The following is a 22,322-nucleotide window of genomic DNA, read 5'->3' on the forward strand; positions in this document are numbered from 1 at the left end:
CATACATAAACACACACACAAACATACACACACATACATAAACACACACACACACACACATACATAAACACACACACACAAACACACACATACATAAACACACACACATACATAAACACACGCACATACAAACACACACACATACATAAACACACACACACACATACATAAACACACACACACACACATACATAAACACACACATACAAACACACACACACAAACACACGTACATAAACACACACACACACACACACACACACATACATAAACACACACACACACACACACACACACGCGTACATAAACACACACACACACACACATACATAAACACACACACACAAACACACACATACATAAACACACACACATACATAAACACACGCACATACAAACACACACACATACATAAACACACACACACACATACATAAACACACACACACATACATAAACACACACATACAAACACACACACACAAACACACGTACATAAACACACACACACACACACACACGTACATAAACACACACACACACACACATACATAAACACACACACACACACACACACACGTACATAAACACACACACACACACACATACATAAACACACACACACACACACACACATACATAAACACACACATACAAACACACACACACAAACACACGTACATAAACACACACACACACACACACACACACACACACACGTACATAAACACACACACACACACACACACACATAAACACACACACACACAAATGCACACGCACACTATTTTTAGTAAAATAAAATACTGCACATAATGAAACCAGTGTTTTAGAGTGAGCTAGGGGGAGACGGTGGATAGAGGTCATGTTACTGGACTATAAACCCAGAGGCCCAGGATAATTCAATGTGGCACAGCAGCTGGTGGAACTTAAAATTCAATTAATAAATTCAATTAATTAATCAAAAAAATAATCTGAAACAAAAACTTGTCTCAGTAACGGTGACCATGGAACTACCATTGATTGTTATAAAAACCCATCTGGTTCACTAATCTCCTTTAGGGAAGGAAATCTGCTGTCCTTACTTGGTCTGGCCTACATGTGGCTCCTGACCCACAGCAATGTGGTTGACTCTTAACTCCCCTCGAGGGGGAGTTAGGGATGGGCTACAAATGCTGGCCTTGCCAACAATGACCACATCCGTTGAAAGACTAAAGAAAAATATAGCAAAGTTACACCTCCAGTTTGGAACAGAGGGGCTGCAGCAGCTTTAAAAAAAATCGAATGATGCTTTCAATCAGTGGCTGTTGCATGTCTCACGCTTCCCTCAGACTCATGGCAGCTACTCATTGGAGGGCAGGGTGTGCTGTGTGCATCAGAGTGATGTGGCAGCATAATGTGAGGGCATCATCAAGGATGGGCACATGGACAGCCAATTGCCACTCCCCCAAAACCCCCCATGTCTCTCTGCCTGCCTGGATAGGCCCGGGGGAGCTTTGTGGGGCTGATATGGGGGCCCAGAGGCAATTCATTTGTGTTAAAATGGAAGCTGAAAGGCACTTTAAAAAATACCGGCCAATAAGAAGTCCGGTTCAAATTGGGTGCCGTGCAGGGAAGAGTCCAATTGAAAGCCCAACTGTCCGGCATAAAACTGAACATAATGGCCACTGAGAAAGTGATGGTGAATCACTGGTCACCGAGTCAGAGTGCAACAGGAAGAGGTCATTCGACCCATTGAGTCCGTGCTATCCCACTGACGGCAGGTTCGGTAAAGCTGAGCATCTGGCTCGGCCACATCAGAGGTTGGTTAAGAGTCAAGCAAGTTGGCGTGGGACTGGAGTCACATGTAGGCCAGACCAGTTAAGGACGGTAGGTCCCTGTCCCTAAAAGGGCAGAAAATTGGGTTTTGGTGTCAATCTGACATTTTTATTAACTGAGCCCAGCTTTTCTAGATTTAGTAATAAGTAGATTTTAAATTCTCAAAACTGCCCTATTGGTCGTTAAACTCAAATTCTAGAGATCATTTACCAGGCCTATGGTTTGCTGATTCACTGTGCTACCACCCCTCATTAAACTGCTGATTTATATCATTCCTAGTTGGTTTACAAAGTGTCTCAGCCATGTAGATGCATATTTATTCCTTGTCAGCTCACACTGGGAAGTCACAAAGCTCTTATTTCGGGAACAAGTGTCAAATGGGTCCCAGGTGGTTAAAGCAGGATTCTGAGCAATGAGAAAGGTTTTTAAAATATTCAGTTCCTGACTGCTCTCAATAAGTCTTCCTGCTGTCCTACCAAAAGTGTTTCTGTAAAACTGGCAAAGGAAACAGGGGAGGGTCAGAGCAAGTGGGGAAAGGGAAGAGGGAGGCAAGTGGGGGAGAGGGCAGATGAGGGAAGGGAAGAAAAGGGGGAAGGAGAGGGGGAGGGAGAGAAGGACAAAGGGAGAGAGAATGAGGGATGGGGAGTGGAAGAGGGCGAAAGACGGTTGGGAGGGGGAGGAGTAGATAGAGAGATGGGGAGGGGGAGAGGGAAGGATGGGAAGTAGGGGAGAGGGAGAGAGAGGGGGGCTGGGGATGGGAAGAGAGGGATGGTGAGAGAGGGAAGGGGAGAGGGGGAGTGGGGGAGGGTGGAGTACAGGAGATAGAGAGAGAGAGAGAGACGGAGAAGGTGGGTGGGGGAGGGAGAGTGGGGGCAAATTGTTGCTGAGTGAGGTTGGGCACAATGGTGGATACTAACCTCAAACCCAGGTCAGTCTATTGGCTGAAAGCGGCCTGTGTCCTGCCTTGGGCCTCTTTCTGTCTTGGAGTTGTGCAGGATCAGGGCAGGAACTACCAGTCACAAGCTGCAGGTTCACACTGAGCCTGATTCAGCACTGACTGACATTGTGACTCAGGAAGGAAACAGGGTAAGTGGCATGGGGACTAGATCAAATATCACACAGGGCAAAGATCTTCATTCCTCAGCATTAACATATTTACCTTCCTCATTAAAGAAAAAAAACACAAGGAGATCCCAGGAAACAGTTTATTAAAAATAAACTGACAGATCCAAGATTTTACCATTGAATGCTAAGACATCCATATTTTGGTCTAGACCATACTATTATTTGTAATAAAAAAATAGGAACAGGAACCCCAGTACCAAGTGTCGAGGAGAATTCATAGAATGATACAGCACAGAGTGGGATTGTGGCCATTTGGCCCATTAAGCCTGTGTCAACTCTTGGAAAGAGCGATCCAATTAGTCCCACTCTCCTGCCCTTTCCCCAATACTCAGTAACTATTCCTCCCTCATGTATTCATCCAACTCCCTTTAGAAAGTCACCGTTATATGTCTTCCCCTTTCATTCCAGATCACAAAATCTCGCTGCTTAGTCAATTCTCCTCAGGTTCCCGCATGGAATTTTTGGCTGCTGTGTTAAATTTGTGTCCTCTGGTTACCAGTGACACTTTGGCAAATGTTTTTGACAACCATAAGGAGAAAATCTGGTTCAAACGATAGAGATTTTTTTGTTAACAATGTACCCCACCCCACCCACCCCCCCACAAAGTTTCTTTGTGAACAGATTTCACATCCTTAGGAGAAGCACAAGAGGGGAGTGACAGCAAGGAGAGTGACGCTGTGAGACAAACAGGGAGAGAAGGCAGTAGACTGAGTGACCGCGGCTATCTGAGTGAGAGCAAAACCAGGGGGCCCAGTGCTGGCCCCCGTGGCTGAATAGCCCACAGCCCCTCTCATTGTCAAGGATCGCATGTGCAGATTGACCACTTAGATGAGGTACTGGGCGCCAACGAGGCTCATAGTCCAAACGGCGCTGTGGGGGAGGAAAGAGTGGGCGTTGAAAGCCCACTGAACAATTTAGGAATTTCTGAGCCAATTTTCCGAGACTGCCAGTGTGGAGCCCTGCCCGTGGGCATCTCTCTCTCTTCAGGTGTCATGCCCGCAGACGGCATTGGCGACCATGGACCTCCATGATAACCCTGTTCTAAAGACGTGGATCATCTTCATTGGTGGTGCATTCATCCAGCTTGCGAGGTTCTTTAGAAAGACCATTCTTCGTTTAACCTCTATCTCTTTTGCCACCGATCTTTCCCAGCAGCATTGGATTTTCAAATTCATGATTTCTAATTACCTGCTGGAGAAATTCTAACTCTTCCTGTTCTGGTTCAGCAGAGTTCATTCAGTCTCAGATATTACCAGCACCGCTTCATTGGTCGTGTGTCTTGTCCGGGATTTCTTCATTATTCTCCTACAAGCCCACCACTCCAATTTGTCTCTGCAGTGCTTCCCTGACCAACCAACGCCCGCTTCCGTATGTCAATTTTGATGTGATGTAACATTCCTGGATTCTCAGCTTCATTTTTGTGGCTAATTTTGAGTTGATCCTAATCTTTCTGATTTTTTGAAATGCATCTTTGGCCATTCCAATCCTTCTCCTTATTTCTTGGTCACACTTTCCGTCCGATGTTAACATACACCCCCCAGGTAACAAAATTTGTCTACCTGTTTGACCTCTTCGTTCCTCACTGTGACCTTACCTTCTGGTAATTGTCCCTCCGAGGTGAATGAAGTATGGTGTGAAGCCTTCCTGCCTCGTCCTGACCCATGTTCCCTGTGGCTGCGGTTCCTCTCCATGAATAGGACTCGGATAGAAGTGGCAATTGGAAACCCTCCCCCTTAAAGGGCCGTTGGTGCTGGGGGGGTGGAGGGGGGCGCAATTAGACCCTTCAAGACAGAGATTGATCAGTTTTTGTTGAGCATGGAGCAAAGGTAGGAAAATGGGTTTGAGGTACAGAGCAGCTATGATTGAATAAAGTGATGGAACAGGCGCAAGGGACTGGATGGCATTCCCTCTAACGTCCTGGTAATGTCACTGGACGAATACTCCAGAGACCCAGGCCAGTGCTCTGGGGACAGGGGTTCAAATCCCATCACGGCAGCTGGTGAAATTTGAATTTAGTTAATAAACCTGGAGTGTAAGCTAGTCTCGGTAATGGTGACCATGACAACCATCATCACTTGTCGCAAAAACTCATCTGGTTCATCAATGCTCTTTGGGGAAGGAAATCGGCTGTCTTCACCCAGGCTGGCCTACATGTGACTCCAGACCCACAGCAACGTGGTCGACTCTTAACTGCTCAAGGGCATTTGGGGATGGGCAGCACATGCTGGCCTTGCCAGTGACGCCCACATCTCATGAAAGAATGAATAAACAAAAGTGGCTTTTTAACTCAGCCATCTTGTTGTCATTTAGATCCAGGTTTCCCATCCAATCAGCAGCCGGGACTTGATGATGACCCCCACGAAACAATTTCAGCCCCAGTGTTTAAAGTGACACTCCAAACGTGTCGGTTGAAGGAGTTTGGAGTTGTCATGAAGAGGGTTGGACCTCTTTTTAAAGAGTCGAAATGGCAGGGTTTGCCAACTGTAATTAAACGTATTTCTGAAGGTTTCATCCCACAACTTGCCCCCGCACTCCAGTCAGCCAACACAGCCATCCTTGTGATTCACTGCCTTCCCACGGTGGTTGGAAAGCATTAAGACTCATTACCCAATTGGTTGAATGCTTGACTGTCAGCCAAACAGCCTCTTTTCCCATTTTCAATATTTTTATATTTGGTGAAAGAAACGTTTGTAGGAAATGACATGAAAAAGCATCTTTTTTAACGCCCTGATGGTTTTTTCTCCATGGTTGCACACCACAGTGTCCCGGAGATTGATCTTCAATTTGTGGAGACTCCAGGCCAATCCTTGGAGGGCTGGTAAACCTCCAAAATGGGAAAGGCAGTGCCCTGTTTTGGCCATGCCCCCCACAGGTGTGTTGCTGGGGCTATAAGCGCCCAGGGGGGAGATACTCTGCCCTGGTAACAGGAGGAGGGTACTGGCAGCTAGGGCAATGAGGGCAATGATTGGAGGCTGCCCATGCAGTCAGCAGCAGGAATGTGATGCCGCATCCCGGTGTCCAATTCGGCAAACGGCTTCAACGACCTCAGCAGGACAGCAAAGGTAAGAGCGATGGCACCAGCCTTGGGTCATTCAGCACCCCACTGACCTGCGGCTAAAATCTTTCCGGTTCGGAGTTCATAGGAACTCTGGTTCTGGAGAAGGGCGGTGGGGAAAGGAGGCATGGAAGTGGGGACCTCCCCTCCCCTCAACCCACAAGACAATACCCCTGACCCATGTCCTGGTAGCCGAGTCTGCCCCGGCACAGGCACAAGTGGGACAATCTTTATCGGCGCCCCCACAGCCTCCGAAAACTCAGAGGACATCAGCCAAGGGCATCTCAGCAATTGGGGCAGGGATCTGAGCAGCCAGCCTGTACCTCACTGAAACCACATGGGGAAGCGGGGGGGGGGAAAGGAAGAGGGAATATTTGTAGTTAGACGAGGACGTGTTACACAATGTTAGATTGTTAACTTTCTGTTGTCCATTTGAAGCAGGTAGATATTATTCTTCTACTCCAGGTTCCCATCTCGCACATTCTGGATCTCTGACTGACAACTCTTCAGTTGCGATGGTGAATGGGAAGACAATAAATTAACACTGAGCAATGGGAGGGTCTGAAAGGGAAGCTTGGTTTTTTGCAGGATACAGTATGTCAGTGACATTGGTTACAATCCACACTGGGGGGGATGGTAAACCAAAGGGGCCAATTTACTGAAGGACCCCCAAATGAAGAAAATCATCAACCAGATCCCACTTTTTTGCAGCTTTTACTTTAACACAAATCAGAGCCAATGCAATAAGTGTGGCTGCCAGCATCTGACCTGACACCCAGATCCTCCAGAGACACCAGCATTCAGAAACATCAAGGAAGCTGGTCCTCTGGCTGTAGGGGGAAATTTGCCATTGTTACCTGGTCTGGCCTACACGTGACTCCAGACCCACAGCTCTTCACTGCCCGATGAAATGGCCCTAGCAAGCCACACAGTGCAAGGGCAATTAGGGACGGGCAACAAATGCTGGCCCTGCCAGCGATGCCCACATCCCATGAAAAAATAGCAAAACTAAAGGCCTGTGTGTTGGGCAAGACAGGCCTCCTGGGAGCTGCATCTCCCTCCTGTCCCCCTTGCTCCTGTGGAGCAACAGGTCTGAGAGCAGTGGGGGGCAGGGCTGGGGTGGTGCGTGTGGGGGAGAGGGGGAGGGTGGGGGGAGAGGGGGAGGGTGGGGGAGGGTGGGGGGAGGGGGAGGGTGGGGGGTGTGGGGGAGGGTGGGGGGAGAGGGGGAGGGTGGGGGGTGTGGGGGAGGGTGGGGGGTGTGGGGGAGGGTGTGGGGGAGAGGGGGAGGGTGTGTGGGGGAGGGTGGGGGAGAGGGGGAGGGTGTGGGGGAGAGGGGGGGAGGGTGGGGGGAGAGGGGGAGGGTGTGGGGGAGAGGGGGAGGGTGGGGGGTGTGGGTGGGGGGGGGGGTGTGGGGGGGAGGGGGAGGGGGAGGGTGTGGGGGAGGGTGGGGGGGAGAGGGGGAGGGTGGGGGGTGTGGGGGAGGGTGGAGGGTGTGAGGGAGGGTGGGGGGGAGAGGGGGAGGGTGGGGGGTGTGGGGGAGAGGGGGAGGGTGGGGGGAGAGGGGGAGGGTGGGGGGTGTGGGGGAGGGTGGGGGGAGAGGGGGAGGGTGGGGGTGTGGGGGAGGGTGGGGGGGTGTGGGGGAGGGTGGGGGGTGTGGGGGAGGGTGGGGGGGAGTGGGGGAGGGTGGGGGGTGTGGGGGAGGGTGGGGGGTGTGGGGGAGAGGGGGAGAGGGGGAGGGTGGGGGGTGTGGGGGAGGGTGGGGGGTGTGGGGGAGAGGGGGAGAGGGGGAGGGTGGGGGGTGTGGGGGAGAGGGGGAGAGGGGGAGGGTGGGGGGGGAGGGTGGGGGGGAGGGTGGGGGGTGTGGGGGAGGGTGGGGGGTGTGGGGGAGGGTGGGGGGTGTGGGGGAGAGGGGGAGAGGGGGAGGGTGGGGGGGAGGGTGGGGGGGAGGGTGGGGGGTGTGGGGGAGGGTGGAGGGTGTGGGGGAGGGTGGGGGGGAGAGGGGGAGGGTGGGGGGAGAGGGGGAGGGTGGGGGGTGTGGGGGAGGGTGGGGGGGGAGGGTGGGGGGTGTGGGGGAGAGGGGGAGGGTGGGGGGGAGGGTGGGGGGTGTGGGGGAGTGGGGGAGGGTGGGGGGTGTGGGGGAGTGGGGAGGGTGTGGGGGAGGGTGTGGGGGAGGGTGGAGGGTGTGGGGGAGGGTGGGGGGTGTGGGGGAGAGGGGGAGGGTGGGGGGGGAGGGTGGGGGGGAGTGGGGGAGGTGGGGGGGAGGGTGGGGGGTGTGGGGGAGAGGGGGAGGGTGGGGGGGAGGGTGGGGGGGAGTGGGGGAGGGTGGGGGGTGTGGGGGAGTGGGGAGGGTGGGGGGAGGGTGGGGGGTGTGGGGGAGAGGGGGAGGGTGGGGGGGAGGGTGGGGGGGAGGTGGGGGAGGGTGGGGGGTGTGGGGGAGTGGGGAGGGTGGGGGGTGTGGGGGAGTGGGGGAGGGTGGGGGTGTGGGGAGTGGGGAAGGGTGGGGGGTGTGGGGGAGTGGGGGAGGGTGGGGGGTGTGGGGAGTGGGGGAGGGTGTGGGGGAGGGTGGGGGTGTGGGGGAGTGGGGGAGGGTGGGGGGAGGTGGGGGGGAGGGTGGGGGGTGTGGGGGAGAGGGGGAGGGTGTTGGGGGAGGGTGGGGGGGAGAGGGGGGAGGGTGGGGGTGGGGGGAGTGGGGGAGGGTGGGGGGTGTGGGGGAGTGGGGGAGGGTGTGGGGGAGGGTGGGGGGTGTGGGGGAGTGGGGGAGGGTGGGGGGTGTGGGGGAGGGTGGGGGGTGTGGGGGTGTGGGGGAGGGTGGGGGGTGTGTGGGGGAGGGTGGGGGGTGTGGGGGAGAGGTGGAGGGTGTGGGGAGGGTGGGGGGTGTGGGGGAGTGGGGGAGGGTGGGGGGTGTGGGGGAGGGTGGGGGGTGTGGGGGTGTGGGTGTGTGGGGGAGGGTGGGGGGTGTGGGGGTGTGGGGGAGGGTGGGGGGTGTGTGGGGGAGGGTGGGGGGTGTGGGTGTGTGGGGGAGGGTGGGGGGTGGGGGGGTGTGGGGGAGGGTGGGGGGTGTGTGGGGGAGGGTGGGGGGTGTGGGGGAGGGTGGGGGGTGTGGGGGAGGGTGGGGGGGGAGAGCTGCAGCTGGTGGACAATCTGGGTTCTCACCCGAGGTCCAATCTAACACAATGTAAGCAGCAGCCATGATGAACTGGTAGAGCCGTCAATCCTCTCAGCCTCTAACGTGTGTTAAGTAACCACCTCCCCACACTTCAGTCCGTGACCGCTCCCTGTCCAGTAGCTCAGTGTGACCGCTCCCTGTCCAGTAGCTCAGTGTGACCGCTCCCTGTCCAGTAGCTCAGTGTGTCCGCTCCCTGTCCAGTAGCTCAGTGTGACCGCTCCCTGTCCAGTAGCTCAGTGTGACCGCTCCCTGTCGAGTAGCTCAGTGTGACCGCTCCCTGTCCAGTAGCTCTGTCCGTGACCGCTCCCTGTCCAGTAGCTCAGTGTGACCGCTCCCTGTCCAGTAGCTCAGTGTGACCGCTCCCTGTCGAGTAGCTCAGTGTGACCGCTCCCTGTCCAGTAGCTCTGTCCGTGACCGCTCCCTGTCCAGTAGCTCAGTGTGACCGCTCCCTGTCCAGTAGCTCAGTGTGGCCGCTCCCTGTCCAGTAGCTCAGTGTGACCGCTCCCTGTCCAGTAGCTCAGTGTGACCGCTCCCTGTCCAGTAGCTCAGTGTGTCCGCTCCCTGTCCAGTAGCTCAGTGTGACCGCTCCCTGTCCAGTAGCTCAGTGTGACCGCTCCCTGTCCAGTAGCTCAGTGTGACCGCTCCCTGTCCAGTAGCTCAGTGTGACCGCTCCCTGTCCAGTAGCTCAGTGTGACCGCTCCCTGTCCAGTAGCTCAGTGTGACCGCTCCCTGTCCAGTAGCTCAGTGTGACCGCTCCCTGTCCAGTAGCTCAGTGTGACCGCTCCCTGTCCAGTAGCTCAGTGTGGCCGCTCCCTGTCCAGTAGCTCAGTGTGGCCGCTCCCTGTCCAGTAGCTCAGTGTGACCGCTCCCTGTCCAGTAGCTCTGTCCGTGACCGCTCCCTGTCCAGTAGCTCAGTCCGTGACCGCTCCCTGTCCAGTAGCTCAGTCCGTGACCGCTCCCTGTCCAGTAGCTCTGTCCGTGACCGCTCCCTGTCCAGTAGCTCAGTGTGACCGCTCCCTGTCCAGTAGCTCAGTGTGACCGCTCCCTGTCCAGTAGCTCAGTGTGTCCGCTCCCTGTCCAGTAGGTCAGTGTGACCGCTCCCTGTCCAGTAGGTCAGTGTGACCGCTCCCTGTCCAGTAGCTCAGTGTGACCGCTCCCTGTCCAGTAGCTCAGTGTGACCGCTCCCTGTCCAGTAGCTCAGTGTGACCGCTCCCTGTCCAGTAGCTCAGTCCGTGACCGCTCCCTGTCCAGTAGCTCAGTCCGTGACCGCTCCCTGTCCAGTAGCTCAGTGTGACCGCTCCCTGTCCAGTAGCTCAGTGTGTCCGCTCCCTGTCCAGTAGCTCAGTGTGTCCGCTCCCTGTCCAGTAGGTCAGTGTGACCGCTCCCTGTCCAGTAGGTCAGTGTGACCGCTCCCTGTCCAGTAGCTCAGTGTGACCGCTCCCTGTCCAGTAGCTCAGTGTGACCGCTCCCTGTCCAGTAGCTCAGTGTGACCGCTCCCTGTCCAGTAGCTCTGTCCGTGACCGCTCCCTGTCCAGTAGCTCAGTCCGTGACCGCTCCCTGTCCAGTAGCTCTGTCCGCAGCCAGTGCTGAGGATCTCCGGCCGTTCTTCTCCGCAAACTCCTCAACTTTGCCTTCCTTTCACTAGCAAGTTCCAGGAATCCTGGGAAACCCGTCCACCCAGTTTAATTGTAGGATGCCCATATCAATATTACTCTAATTGGGTGATTAACACATTGAAAATCTCACTGTTCCCAAGGGGCTGTGGGCAGGCAGCCAATCACATTGGAGTGTGGCCACTCTGAGCCTTTTTGTCAGGTTTAATGCCCCTCCCAAACCCACGGCCAAACCCATGCACTCCTCCAGGTTAAAACCCCCACCCTCCCCACAGTGTCACTCTGACGTGTGGAAATGTACCTGAGTTCCTGGTTTTCATCTTGATTTCTTCCTGCTGGTCCCCAGAGCTGTCTTTCACCATCTCACTTCTCCCAGGAATTGATGATCCTTCACAACAGGAGAAAAGGAGTTCAGCATGATGTTCATCACACCCAGGAATCCGTCTGCTCTCCTGTTATCGTCATGCTGTTATCGTCACACTGTCACTGTCACACTGTCACTGTCACACTGTCACCGTCACACTGTCATCGTCACACTGTCACTGTCACACTGTCACTGTCACTCTGTCACTGTCACACTGTCATCGTCACACTGTCACTGTCACACTGTCACTGTCACACTGTCACTATCACACTATCACTATCACACTGTCACTGCCACACTGTCACTGTCACACTGTCACTATCACACTATCACTGTCACACTGTCACTGTCACACTGTCACTGTCACACTGTCACTATCACACTATCACTGTCACACTGTCACTGTCACACTGTCACTATCACACTATCACTGTCACACTGTCACTATCACGCTGTCACTATCACACTATCACTGTCACACTGTCACTGTCACACTGTCACTATCACACTATCACTGTCACACTGTCACTATCACACTATCACTGTCACACTATCACTGTCACATTGTCACTGTCACACTGTCACTATCACACTATCCCTGTCACACTGTCACTATCACACTGTCACTGTCACACTGTCACCGTCACACTGTCACTATCACACTGTCACTGTCACACTGTCACTATCACACTATCACTGTCACACTGTCACTGTCACACTGTCACTATCACACTATCACTGTCACACTGTCACTATCACACTATCACTGTCACACTATCACTGTCACATTGTCACTGTCACACTGTCACTATCACACTATCCCTGTCACACTGTCACTATCACACTATCACTGTCACATTGTCACTGTCACACTGTCACTATCACACTGTCACTGTCACACTGTCACTATCACACTATCACTGTCACATTGTCACTGTCACACTGTCACTATCACACTATCACTGTCACACTGTCACTGTCACACTGTCACTATCACACTATCATTGTCACACTGTCACTGTCACACTGTCACTATCACACTATCACTGTCACACTGTCACTATCACACTGTCACTATCACACTATCACTGTCACACTGTCACTGTCACACTGTCACTATCACACTATCACTGTCACACTGTCACTATCACACTATCACTGTCACACTATCACTGTCACATTGTCACTGTCACACTGTCACTATCACACTATCACTGTCACACTGTCACTATCACACTATCACTGTCACATTGTCACTGTCACACTGTCACTATCACACTATCACTGTCACACTGTCACTGTCACACTGTCACTATCACACTATCACTGTCACATTGTCACTGTCACACTGTCACTATCACATTGTCACTATCACACTGTCACTATCACACTGTCACTGTCACATTGTCACTGTCACACTGTCACTGTCACATTGTCACTATCACACTATCACTGTCACATTGTCACTGTCACACTGTCACTATCACATTGTCACTATCACACTGTCACTATCACACTGTCACTGTCACATTGTCACTGTCACACTGTCACTGTCACATTGTCACTATCACACTGTCACTGTCACATTGTCACTATCACACTATCACTGTCACACTGTCACTGTCACAATGTCACTGCCACACTGTCATTGTTACACTGTCACTGTCACATTGTCACTGTCACACTGTCACTGCCACACTGTCATCGTTACACTGTCACTGTCACACTGTCACTATCACACTATCACTGTCACACTGTCACTGCCACACTGTCATTGTTACACTGTCACTGTCACATTGTCACTATCACACTATTAGTCACACTGTCACTGCCACACTGTCATCGTTACACTGTCACTGTCACATTGTCACTGTCACACTATCACTGTCACACTGTCACTGCCACACTGTCATTGTTACACTGTCACTGTCACACTGTCACTATCACACTATCACTGTCACACTGTAGTTAGCACTCTCACTTCTGAGGAACGCTGCAGTCCAAGTGATGTAGGTACACTCACAGTGCTGTTAGAGAGGGAGCTCCAGGAGATTGACCCAGCGACAGTGAAGGAACGGAGATATATTTCCAGGTACGGATGGTGAGTGACTTGGAGGAAACTTGCAGGTGGTGCTATTCCCATGTGTCTGCTGCCCTTGTCCTTCTAGATGGTAGAGGTGGTGGGTTTGGAAGGTGCTGTTGAAGGAATGGATGCATTTGGCTCTCTCCACTCCCCACACCTATGTCCAGCCTCCAAACCCTAGCCCACCCCCACTCATCCAGCCTCCAAACCCTACCTCACCCCCACTCATCCAGCCTCCATACCCTACCCCACACCCACTCATCCAGCCTCCATACTCTACCCCACCCCCACTCATCCAGCCTCCATACTCTACCCCACCCCCACTCATCCAGCCTCCATACTCTACCCCACCCCCACTCATCCAGCCTCCAAACCCTACCCCACCCCCACTCATCCAGCCTCCAAACCCTACCCCACCCCCACTCATCCAGCCTCCATACCCTACCCCACACCCACTCATCCAGCCTCCATACTCTACCCCACCCCCACTCATCCAGCCTCCATACTCTACCCCACCCCCACTCATCCAGCCTCCATACTCTACCCCACCCCCACTCATCCAGCCTCCAAACCCTACCCCACCCCCCACTCATCCAGCCTCCAAACCCTACCTCACCCCCCACTCATCCAGCCTCCATACCCTACCCCACACCCACTCATCCAGCCTCCATACTCTACCCCACCCCCACTCATCCAGCCTCCATACTCTACCCCACCCCCACTCATCCAGCCTCCAAACCCTACCCCACCCCCACTCATCCAGCCTCCAAACCCTACCCCACCCCCACTCATCCAGCCTCCATACTCTACCCCACCCCCACTCATCCAGCCCCCATACCCTACCCCACCCCCACTCATCCAGCCTCCAAACTCTACCCCACCCCCACTCATCCAGCCTCCATACTCTACCCCACCCCACTCATCCAGCCCCCATACCCTACACCACCCCCACTCATCCAGCCTCCATACTCTACCCCACCCCCACTCATCCAGCCTCCATACCCTACCCCACCCCCACTCATCCAGCCTCCATACCCTACCCCACCCTCCCTCATCCAGCCTCCATACCCTACCCCACCCCCACTCATCCAGCCCCCATACCCTACCCCACCCCCACTCATCCAGCCTCCATACCCTACCCCACCCCCACTCATCCAGACCCCACACCCTACCCCACCCCCACTCATCCAGCCTCCATACTCTACCCCACCCCCACTCATCCAGCCCCCATACCCTACCCCACCCCCACTCATCCAGCCTCCATACCCTACCCCACCCCCACTCATCCAGACCCCACACCCTACCCCACCCCCACTCATCCAGACCCCATACTCTACCCCACCCCCACTCATCCAGGCCCTATACCCTACCCCACCCCCACTCATCCAGCCTCCATACCCTACCCCACCCCCACTCATCCAGCCTCCAAACCCTACCCCACCCCCACTCATCCAGACCCCATACCCTACCCCACCCCCACTCATCCAGCCTCCAAACCCTACCCCACCCCCACTCATCCAGACCCCATACCCTACCCCACCCCCACTCATCCAGCCTCCATACCCTACCCCACACCCCCACTCATCCAGACATGGACTAGTTCTAAGGGCTGGTTCAGTAGGCCTCACTAAGAGGCTCAGAGGTTTGTAAGGGGTTTATGAGTAACCTAGGCCTGAATTTTGCCCTTGGCAGGCGCCCACGATTGGTGGGCCTGAGAGCAGTTGGGAAACAGGCCCCTTCTCCCCCACCCCCCCAGGGATTGGCCCCCGACTGCGATTCATGCTGCCTGCCCAATTAAGGTCCATCCAGCATGAAACACGTCTTCTCAATGGTGGGGAAGGGCCGGGCGGGGGTGGGGGCGGGGGGCTGCTGGCCACTGGGTCCAATGGCGACCCGGCGGAAGGTTTACAAATGGCAGGGGCAGCTCCCTGGAGGCTGCCAGGGAAGAAACACACTCTGCGGCCCGGAGACCGAAGCTGCGGCCTCAATGCTGGTTGGAGACGCCAGGTGGATCGGCAAGTTGGGTGGGCACCCAGCCCCTCCCCTCGTTTTTCAGAAGGGCGCCTCTCGGTGCCCTTGGAGGGGGTGGTTGCCGGGAGGGGCACACTCGTTCCCAGAGAGGGCAGGTGGTGGCCATCACATCAGGCAAACAAAGCTTTGGGGGGGGAGCTGGCGGCTGAGGTCGGCAGCCATGTCATTGTGCGGCGCACATGGGTGCAGTGCCGCAAAAGGTTCAACAAGCTGTTGTGGTTGGCGAGGGTGAGCACCATGTTGGCATGAATCAGGCTGGTGAAGTGTTAAGGGTTGGCCATCCTGCCGTGGAGCTCGGGGTGTTAGAGTCTGAGTGCCAACTGTCAATTATGCCAGAGCTGGCCAAAGGGGTGAGCCCTGGCTGCTTGGACTGAGCGCTTTGCGGCTCGAGGGCCACAACTCATATGTGCCCTGCGAGGTGTTCCTCAGCTGGGGTTGACCAGGCTGCATTGGTGCTGCAGGTAGAGAGCGGACTCATCAATGCTCCTCTGTCCTTTCAGGAGAAGACAGCCTGTAACAACATTGAGAGGTCACGGACTGGCAGAGGACCCCCCAAACCTCCTCATCCTCTCCAGGTATGAGCAGGAGGCCTTGGAGCTGGAAAGACGCACCTTGTCCAGCTGGTCATGGAGAGGCTGGGGTCTCTGATGAAGGTAAGAGTGCGGTGCACAGAGGTGAGAGTTTCGGATTGTGTAACCATTCTTGTGTAGTTTCTTAATTGATGGGAGCCTCAAAACTGGAATCCCCATTGATCATTGAAGGACGATAACACCATGATGCAGATCTCCATTGTCTCACTAGGGTGCCTGGCATGTACAGTGACAGTGTGATGGCTTAAACTAATGACAAGTCGTTATTCTCCTTTCGATTCACTAGCACACACTCATTCACAGGACCCTGAAGAGCTACCCCTGACACCAGAGGACCACTGGGCTACAGCTGCACCTGCCTCACACCCACTCTCTGAACCAGGCACAAGCGCAGATACCAGCATCTCGGTGGGCATTAGATAGCTGTCCAGTATCTCGGAGCACGGCGGTGAGGGCACTTCACACTCACTTGAGGAGCAGGCGCAGGCAGCGAGTGCCCAGGACGCTGGCAGTGAGGGGACTTCTGGAGACCAGGATGATAATGAGTCAAAGGCTGATGATGGGCCTCTGGAGTCGTCCATTAGGCAGCAGATGCTGGATGTCCAGCTGGATGTGCGGGAGGATCTGGCGGAGATCCATGAGGGTATGCATGTCATGGTCTCTGTTGTGGAGGAGTCCATGCGGAGCATGAGCACTGCTTTGACCCTCAAGGCCAAGTGCACTGCCTCCTCCGCTGAGAGATTGGTGACTCTCATGGAGAGGCAGCTCCAGGGACAGAATTAGGGGTTCATGGGGTTGCACTCAGACCTGCAAGCCCTCATACAGGCAATGACCTCAGGTGGTCAGTGTCAGTGTGGGAGAGGAATGAGGCACCCAGTATCCCAGCTAGGTGTCTGTCCATGAATGACAATCAGGGAGGTCCTGAGTGACCTCACATTGGCGCACGAGCTGCCTGTTGTATCTATGAGCTCCTCTCAGAGCGCTCTGGATGAAGGCTGCAGCCCCTCTGCCCCTCTGCCAGTGACCGTGATGAGGCCGCGATGACTGGAGAGATGCCAGCTGTGGCAATGCCCAGTCAAGTCTCTGACTTTATATATTCAAATGGTCTGGAGGCTTGACAATTCTTCCAGATCTCTCTCTGGTCACACCTGGAGGATTGGTAGGCTCAGTGGCTTTGGGCGAGCTTTGTTGGCTTGGAGTTAGAACTGTAGGACTCTGTTTCTGGCACTTGGTTGTTTCTTCTTGACTCACTTTCTGTGCTCCTTGCTGTTGAATTTCTCTTTATTAACCATCCATCTTTTGTGGCCGGATACCATTTTGCTTATTCCATTCCTCCCGGAGGGAATGTTTGCTCTGTCATAAAACTATAATAAGTTTCATAATATGATTTATTTGTTATTCATTCATGTGGGCTTCACTGGCTAAGCCAGCATTTATTGCCCATCCCTAATTGCCTTTGTTCAGAGGGCATTTTAAGAGTCAACCACATTGCTGTGGGTCTGGAGTCACATGTAGGTTCGACCAAGTAAGGACAGCAGATTTCCTTCCCTAAAGAGCATCAGTGAACCAGATGGGTTTTTATGACAATGGTTTCAACATGACTGTTAAATTTTTATTTCCAGGTTTTTAATTGAATTCAGATTCAACCATCTACCATGGTGGGATTTGAACCCAGGCCCCCAGTGCACTATCCTGGGTCTCTGGGTTATTAGTCCAGCAATAATACCACTACACCATCACCTCCCCATTGTGGGCTATTGTAAAGTAGGTTTATGAGTGTGAGTGTAGATGGTTCTGTCTATGTGGCTGATTTAATTGAATTAGTTAGTTAGACTGCAAGCTTGAAATTTATCAAAAGAAGTTAGGGGGAAAAGTTATTTGAAATGCTAATGAGTGAACATGGATGTGCTTTCAGCGTGTAGAGTGTGAAGGCAATTTGCATTTTTAGATAAGTGAAGAGTTGTTTGGATTTTAAAGGGATGGTAGGATGTTTACAAATAACAAAATAAATAGGGCAAGGTTATTATGTTTACTTTTCACAAAAGGTACTGACCATATTGGCAACATGAAAGATTTTTATATTATGGGAAATATCCAAAGATATATAGAACAATGGAATTGACATAGAGAGAAACATATATAAAGGAAGAAGGAAGGTGATGCTGTGGGGCCATGTAAGGTCTAACAGGGGTGTGTAAAAAAGCCTTGGGGAATCCTCCAGCCATGTTTGCACAAGCCTGCAATACCCCGTAACTAAAGTTGGAGAAAAGCCTTTGGAATTCCACTGTCGAGTGGGTGCTGTGGTAAGTTTGCTGGCTTGCTATTTAAATTTAAAATCTATTTTGGACTTGCCTTAAAGTGGGTGTGTAGTTGGGAGTCCGGTTAATCAGGAATTTTGGGATTTGATATCATATTAAGTAATCTTATGTATGTGCTTTAAATCTTTTCTTTTGTTAATAAATGTTTTAATTTAGTTTTTAAAATTTCAAAGGTGTTAGCGGACTCATTACTTCTGAATTCAGTGCCCAAATCTCCTTGTACTAAATACAAATTGCAAACCCTTGGCGAAGCATGGCTAAGTTTCCCTTGTGGATTTGATCCACCTGGCACAGATCACCTTCCACATCACCACAGCTCTGTTCATTCATAGGATGGACTCAGGTTTTCTTTTTCCATGGGGTCCATCATGTGCTTCCTAGAAGCTGTTGTTTAAAAAATGGAACCTTCATTTCTACTTGTTTCACAATTTCACCCAAATATTTGTTTGCCCTCTTATTTTCCAATTCTTTTAGGAGCTTATTAATCACACACACACACGCACGCACACACGCAGCCACACAAACGTGACCACCCACTTGCAACCACATGCACGCGCACACACACACACAAACCCGCACACACAACCTCATGCATGCGTATATACGTGCTCACACACGCACATACACCTCGGTGGAGAGGCGGTAGAGCAGTGGTATTGTCACTAGATGAGTAATCTACAGACCCAGGGTAATGCTCTGGGGTCCTGGGTTTGAATCCCACCACAGCAGGTGTTGGAATTTGAATTTAATAAAAACCTGGAATTAAAAGTCTGATGATGGCCATGAAACCATTGCTAAAACATTATTACCTGGAAAAACTCAGCAGGTCTGGCAGCATCGGCGGAGAAGAAAAGAGTTGACGTTTCGAGTCCTCATGACCCTTCAACAGAACTTGAGTTCGAGTCCAAGAAAGAGTTGAAATATAAGCTGATTTAAGGTGTGGGTGGGAGGAGAGAGAGAAGTGGAGGGGGGTGGTGTGGTTGTAGGCAAAAGCAGTGATAGGAGCAGAGATACATTGCTGATTGTTGTAAAAATCCATCTGGTTCACTAATGCCCTTTAGGGAAGGAAATCTGCTGTCCTAGAATTGGACCTGACTCCAGACCCACAGCAATGTGGTTGACTCTTAACTGCCCTCTGAAATGGCAAAATAAGTTGTACCAAATTGCTAAAAACAAGTCAATAGAAATGGAACCAGGCGGATCACCTGGCATTGATCTAGGTACCGGAAACGAGAATGGCAAACCCAGCCCTGATAACCCTGCAAAGTTCTCCTTCCTAATATCTGGGGGCTAGTGCCAAAATTGGGAGAGTTGTCCCACAGACCAGTCAAGCAACAGCTCACATAATCATCCTCACAGAGTCATACCTTACGGATAATATCTCAGACACCATCATCACCATCCCTGCGTATGTCCTGTCCCACCGGCAGGACAGACCCAGCAGAGCTGGCGGTACAGTGGTATACAGTCAGGAGGGAGTTGTCCTGGGAGTTCTCAACTCCGGACCCCATGGAGTCTCATGGCATCAGCCCAAACATGGGCAAGGAAACCGCCTGCTGATTACCCCGTACCACCCTCCCTTAGCTGATGAATCCAGTGCTCCTCCATGTTGGACATCACTTGGAGGAAGCACTGGGAGGTGACAAGACACAGAATGTATTCTGGATGGGGAACTTCAATGTCCATCACCAAGAGTAGCTCAGTAGCACCATGACTGACCGAGCTGGCTGAGTCCTAAAGGACATAGCTGCTAGACTGGGATTATGGCAGGTGGCGAGGGAACCAACAAGAGGCAAAAACATACTTGACCTCATCCTCACCAACCTGCCTGGCCGAGATGCATCTGTCCACGACAGTATCTGTAGGAGTGACCACTGCACAGTCACTGTGGAGACTAGGTCCCGCCTTCACATGAGGATACCCTCCATCGTGTTGTGTGGCTCTGTCACTGTGCCAAATGGGATAGATTTCGAACAGATCTAGCAACTCAAGACTGAGCATCCATGAGGGCCATCAGCAGCAGCAGAATTGTACTCAAACACAATCTGTAACCTCATGGCCCAGCATATCCCCCATTCTACCATTACCATCAAGCCAGGGGATTAACCCTTGTTCAATGAAGAGTGCAGGAGTAGCATGCCAGGAGCAGCACCAGGCATACCTAAAAATAAGGTATCAACCTGGCGAAGCTACATCACAGGACTACTTGCCTGCCAGACAGCGTAAGCAGCAAGTGATAGACAGAGCTAAGCGATTACACAGCAAATGGATCAGGTCTAAGCTCTGCAGTCTTGCCACATCCAGTTGTGAATTAAGCAACTGACTGGAGGAGGCTCCACAAATAACCCCATCCTCAAAGATGGGGGAACCACTACATCAGTGCAAAGGATAAGGCTGAAGATATGGACCCTGATAATATTCTGGCAATAGTACTGCAGACTTGTGCTCCAGAATTTGCTGTGCGCCTAGCCAAGCTGTTCCAGTAGAGCTACAGCACTGGCATCTACCTGGCTATGTGGAAAATTGCCCAGGTATGTCCTGTACATAAAAAGCAGTACAAATCCAACCCAGCCAATTATTGCCCCATCAGTCCACTCTCGATCATGAATAAAGCGATGGAAGGGGTCATCAACAGTGCTATCACTCAAACACACTCACATACACACTCACATACACACACACACACACAAATACAAACAAGCTCACACTCCCAAACACACACACAAATACACATGCACACACACACACACACACACACACACACACATAAACACACACACGCACAGGTACATGAAGAAATATTGGGTTTTGCATTGTATTTGCAGCTTTCACCTGGGATTTCTTGTCAGCAGCAACTCAACCATTCCTGGATAGTTTTTGGATGTTTAAAATGTGAAAATAAACGTGGTTGTTTGACATTCAATCTGACGTAGCAAGGTCTGGTTACATGAACTGAGCAGCCTCTGTTGTAGCAGGCACACGGTATGTCGAATACATCAGTTAAACACTGATGCCGCCTCCAGCCATTTCCCGTCTCTGCTGGCTTGCGAGGCCCTGAGTAAATTCATTCTTTCCCTACGCTGGGATTCAGTCTGTCCACACATGGCATTTATTAAAACATATTAAAGTGCAGTAGAAGCCGGTTTGCACATTTGGCCATATGGGAGATGGAGTTAATACTCTCTGGTGGATATGACTCACTGTGTGGAGTTTGCAATGTTTCAAGAACTTATTATCCCCCCTCACCCTCATCGTTGTTACTGCCTGCTTTAATACAGAGGCTGCCAGCTCTTACATAGGATTTACAGCACAGATACAGGCCATTCAGCCCATCTCGTCTATGCCAGTGTTTATGCTCCACACAAACCTCCTCCCAACCCCTCTTTATCTCAACCTATCAGCAATTCCTTCTATTCCTTTGTCCCTCCTGGCTTTACCCAGCTTCCACTTAAATGCAGCCGCACTATTCGCCTAGCGAGTTCCACATTCTCACCACTTTCTGGGTGAAGATGTTTCTCCTGACATCCAGTTGGATTTAATTAATGACGCTCTTATGTTTGTGGCCCCTCGTGTCTGTCTCCCCTACAAGTGGAGCCACCTACTCGACATCGACCCTATCAAACTCCTCGGCTGCATGTTCTAAAATACTCTCCTCTGCTACCATTACAGGGCAGGCTGGCAAGTACCTTCAGAGTTACAGCAACCAGAGCCTGCAATCTGCACGTTGCAGCTCAACGGATGGGAATACACTCAGACACTGTATAGAAATTCTCAATGTGCAGATCTCTCTGTCGTCGGTTTTCAATTAAGTTTATTGCTTTTCTCAACAACAACTGTGTGTAGGTACAAATCTACCAGTTAGGAGCCGGAGTAGGCCACTCGGCCCCTCGAGCCTGTTCTGCCATTCAATAAGACCATGGCTGATCTGGTTGTAACCTCAACCCCACATTCCCGCCTCCCCCCGATAACCTTTCACCCCCTTGTTTATCAAGAATGTATCCACCTCTGCCTTAAAGATATTCAAAGACTCTGCTTCCACCACCTTTTCAGAAAGGGAGTTCCAAAGACTCTCAACCCTCTGAGAAAAAAATGCTTCTCATCCCTGCTTTAAATGAGCGACCCCTTAATTATAAAGAGTGACCCCTAGTTCTAGATTCTC

General features: G+C 52.3%; 1 protein-coding gene across 4 annotated transcripts in view; it reads right to left on the reverse strand.

Moving 5' to 3' along the window:
* LOC121271272 (C-type lectin domain family 4 member E-like) overlaps positions 1-22,322 on the reverse strand; it is a 78,748-nt gene that overhangs the window by 45,114 nt on the left and 11,312 nt on the right. For 2 of the 4 annotated variants that reach the window (XM_041177112.1, XM_041177114.1), the window contains exons 2-3: positions 13,165-13,337; positions 11,079-11,165 (exon numbers count right to left, since the gene is read on the reverse strand). In XM_041177112.1, the coding sequence (XP_041033046.1) occupies positions 11,079-11,139 (61 nt within the window). In that variant the 5' untranslated portion in view covers positions 11,140-11,165; positions 13,165-13,337. The remainder of the gene's footprint in view (positions 1-11,078; positions 11,166-13,164; positions 13,338-22,322) is intronic. The other 2 variants (XM_041177113.1, XM_041177111.1) reach the window with 1 other exon arrangement.

This window comes from Carcharodon carcharias, chromosome 30, assembly GCF_017639515.1.
Source record: "Carcharodon carcharias isolate sCarCar2 chromosome 30, sCarCar2.pri, whole genome shotgun sequence".
Taxonomy (NCBI): domain Eukaryota; kingdom Metazoa; phylum Chordata; class Chondrichthyes; order Lamniformes; family Lamnidae; genus Carcharodon; species Carcharodon carcharias.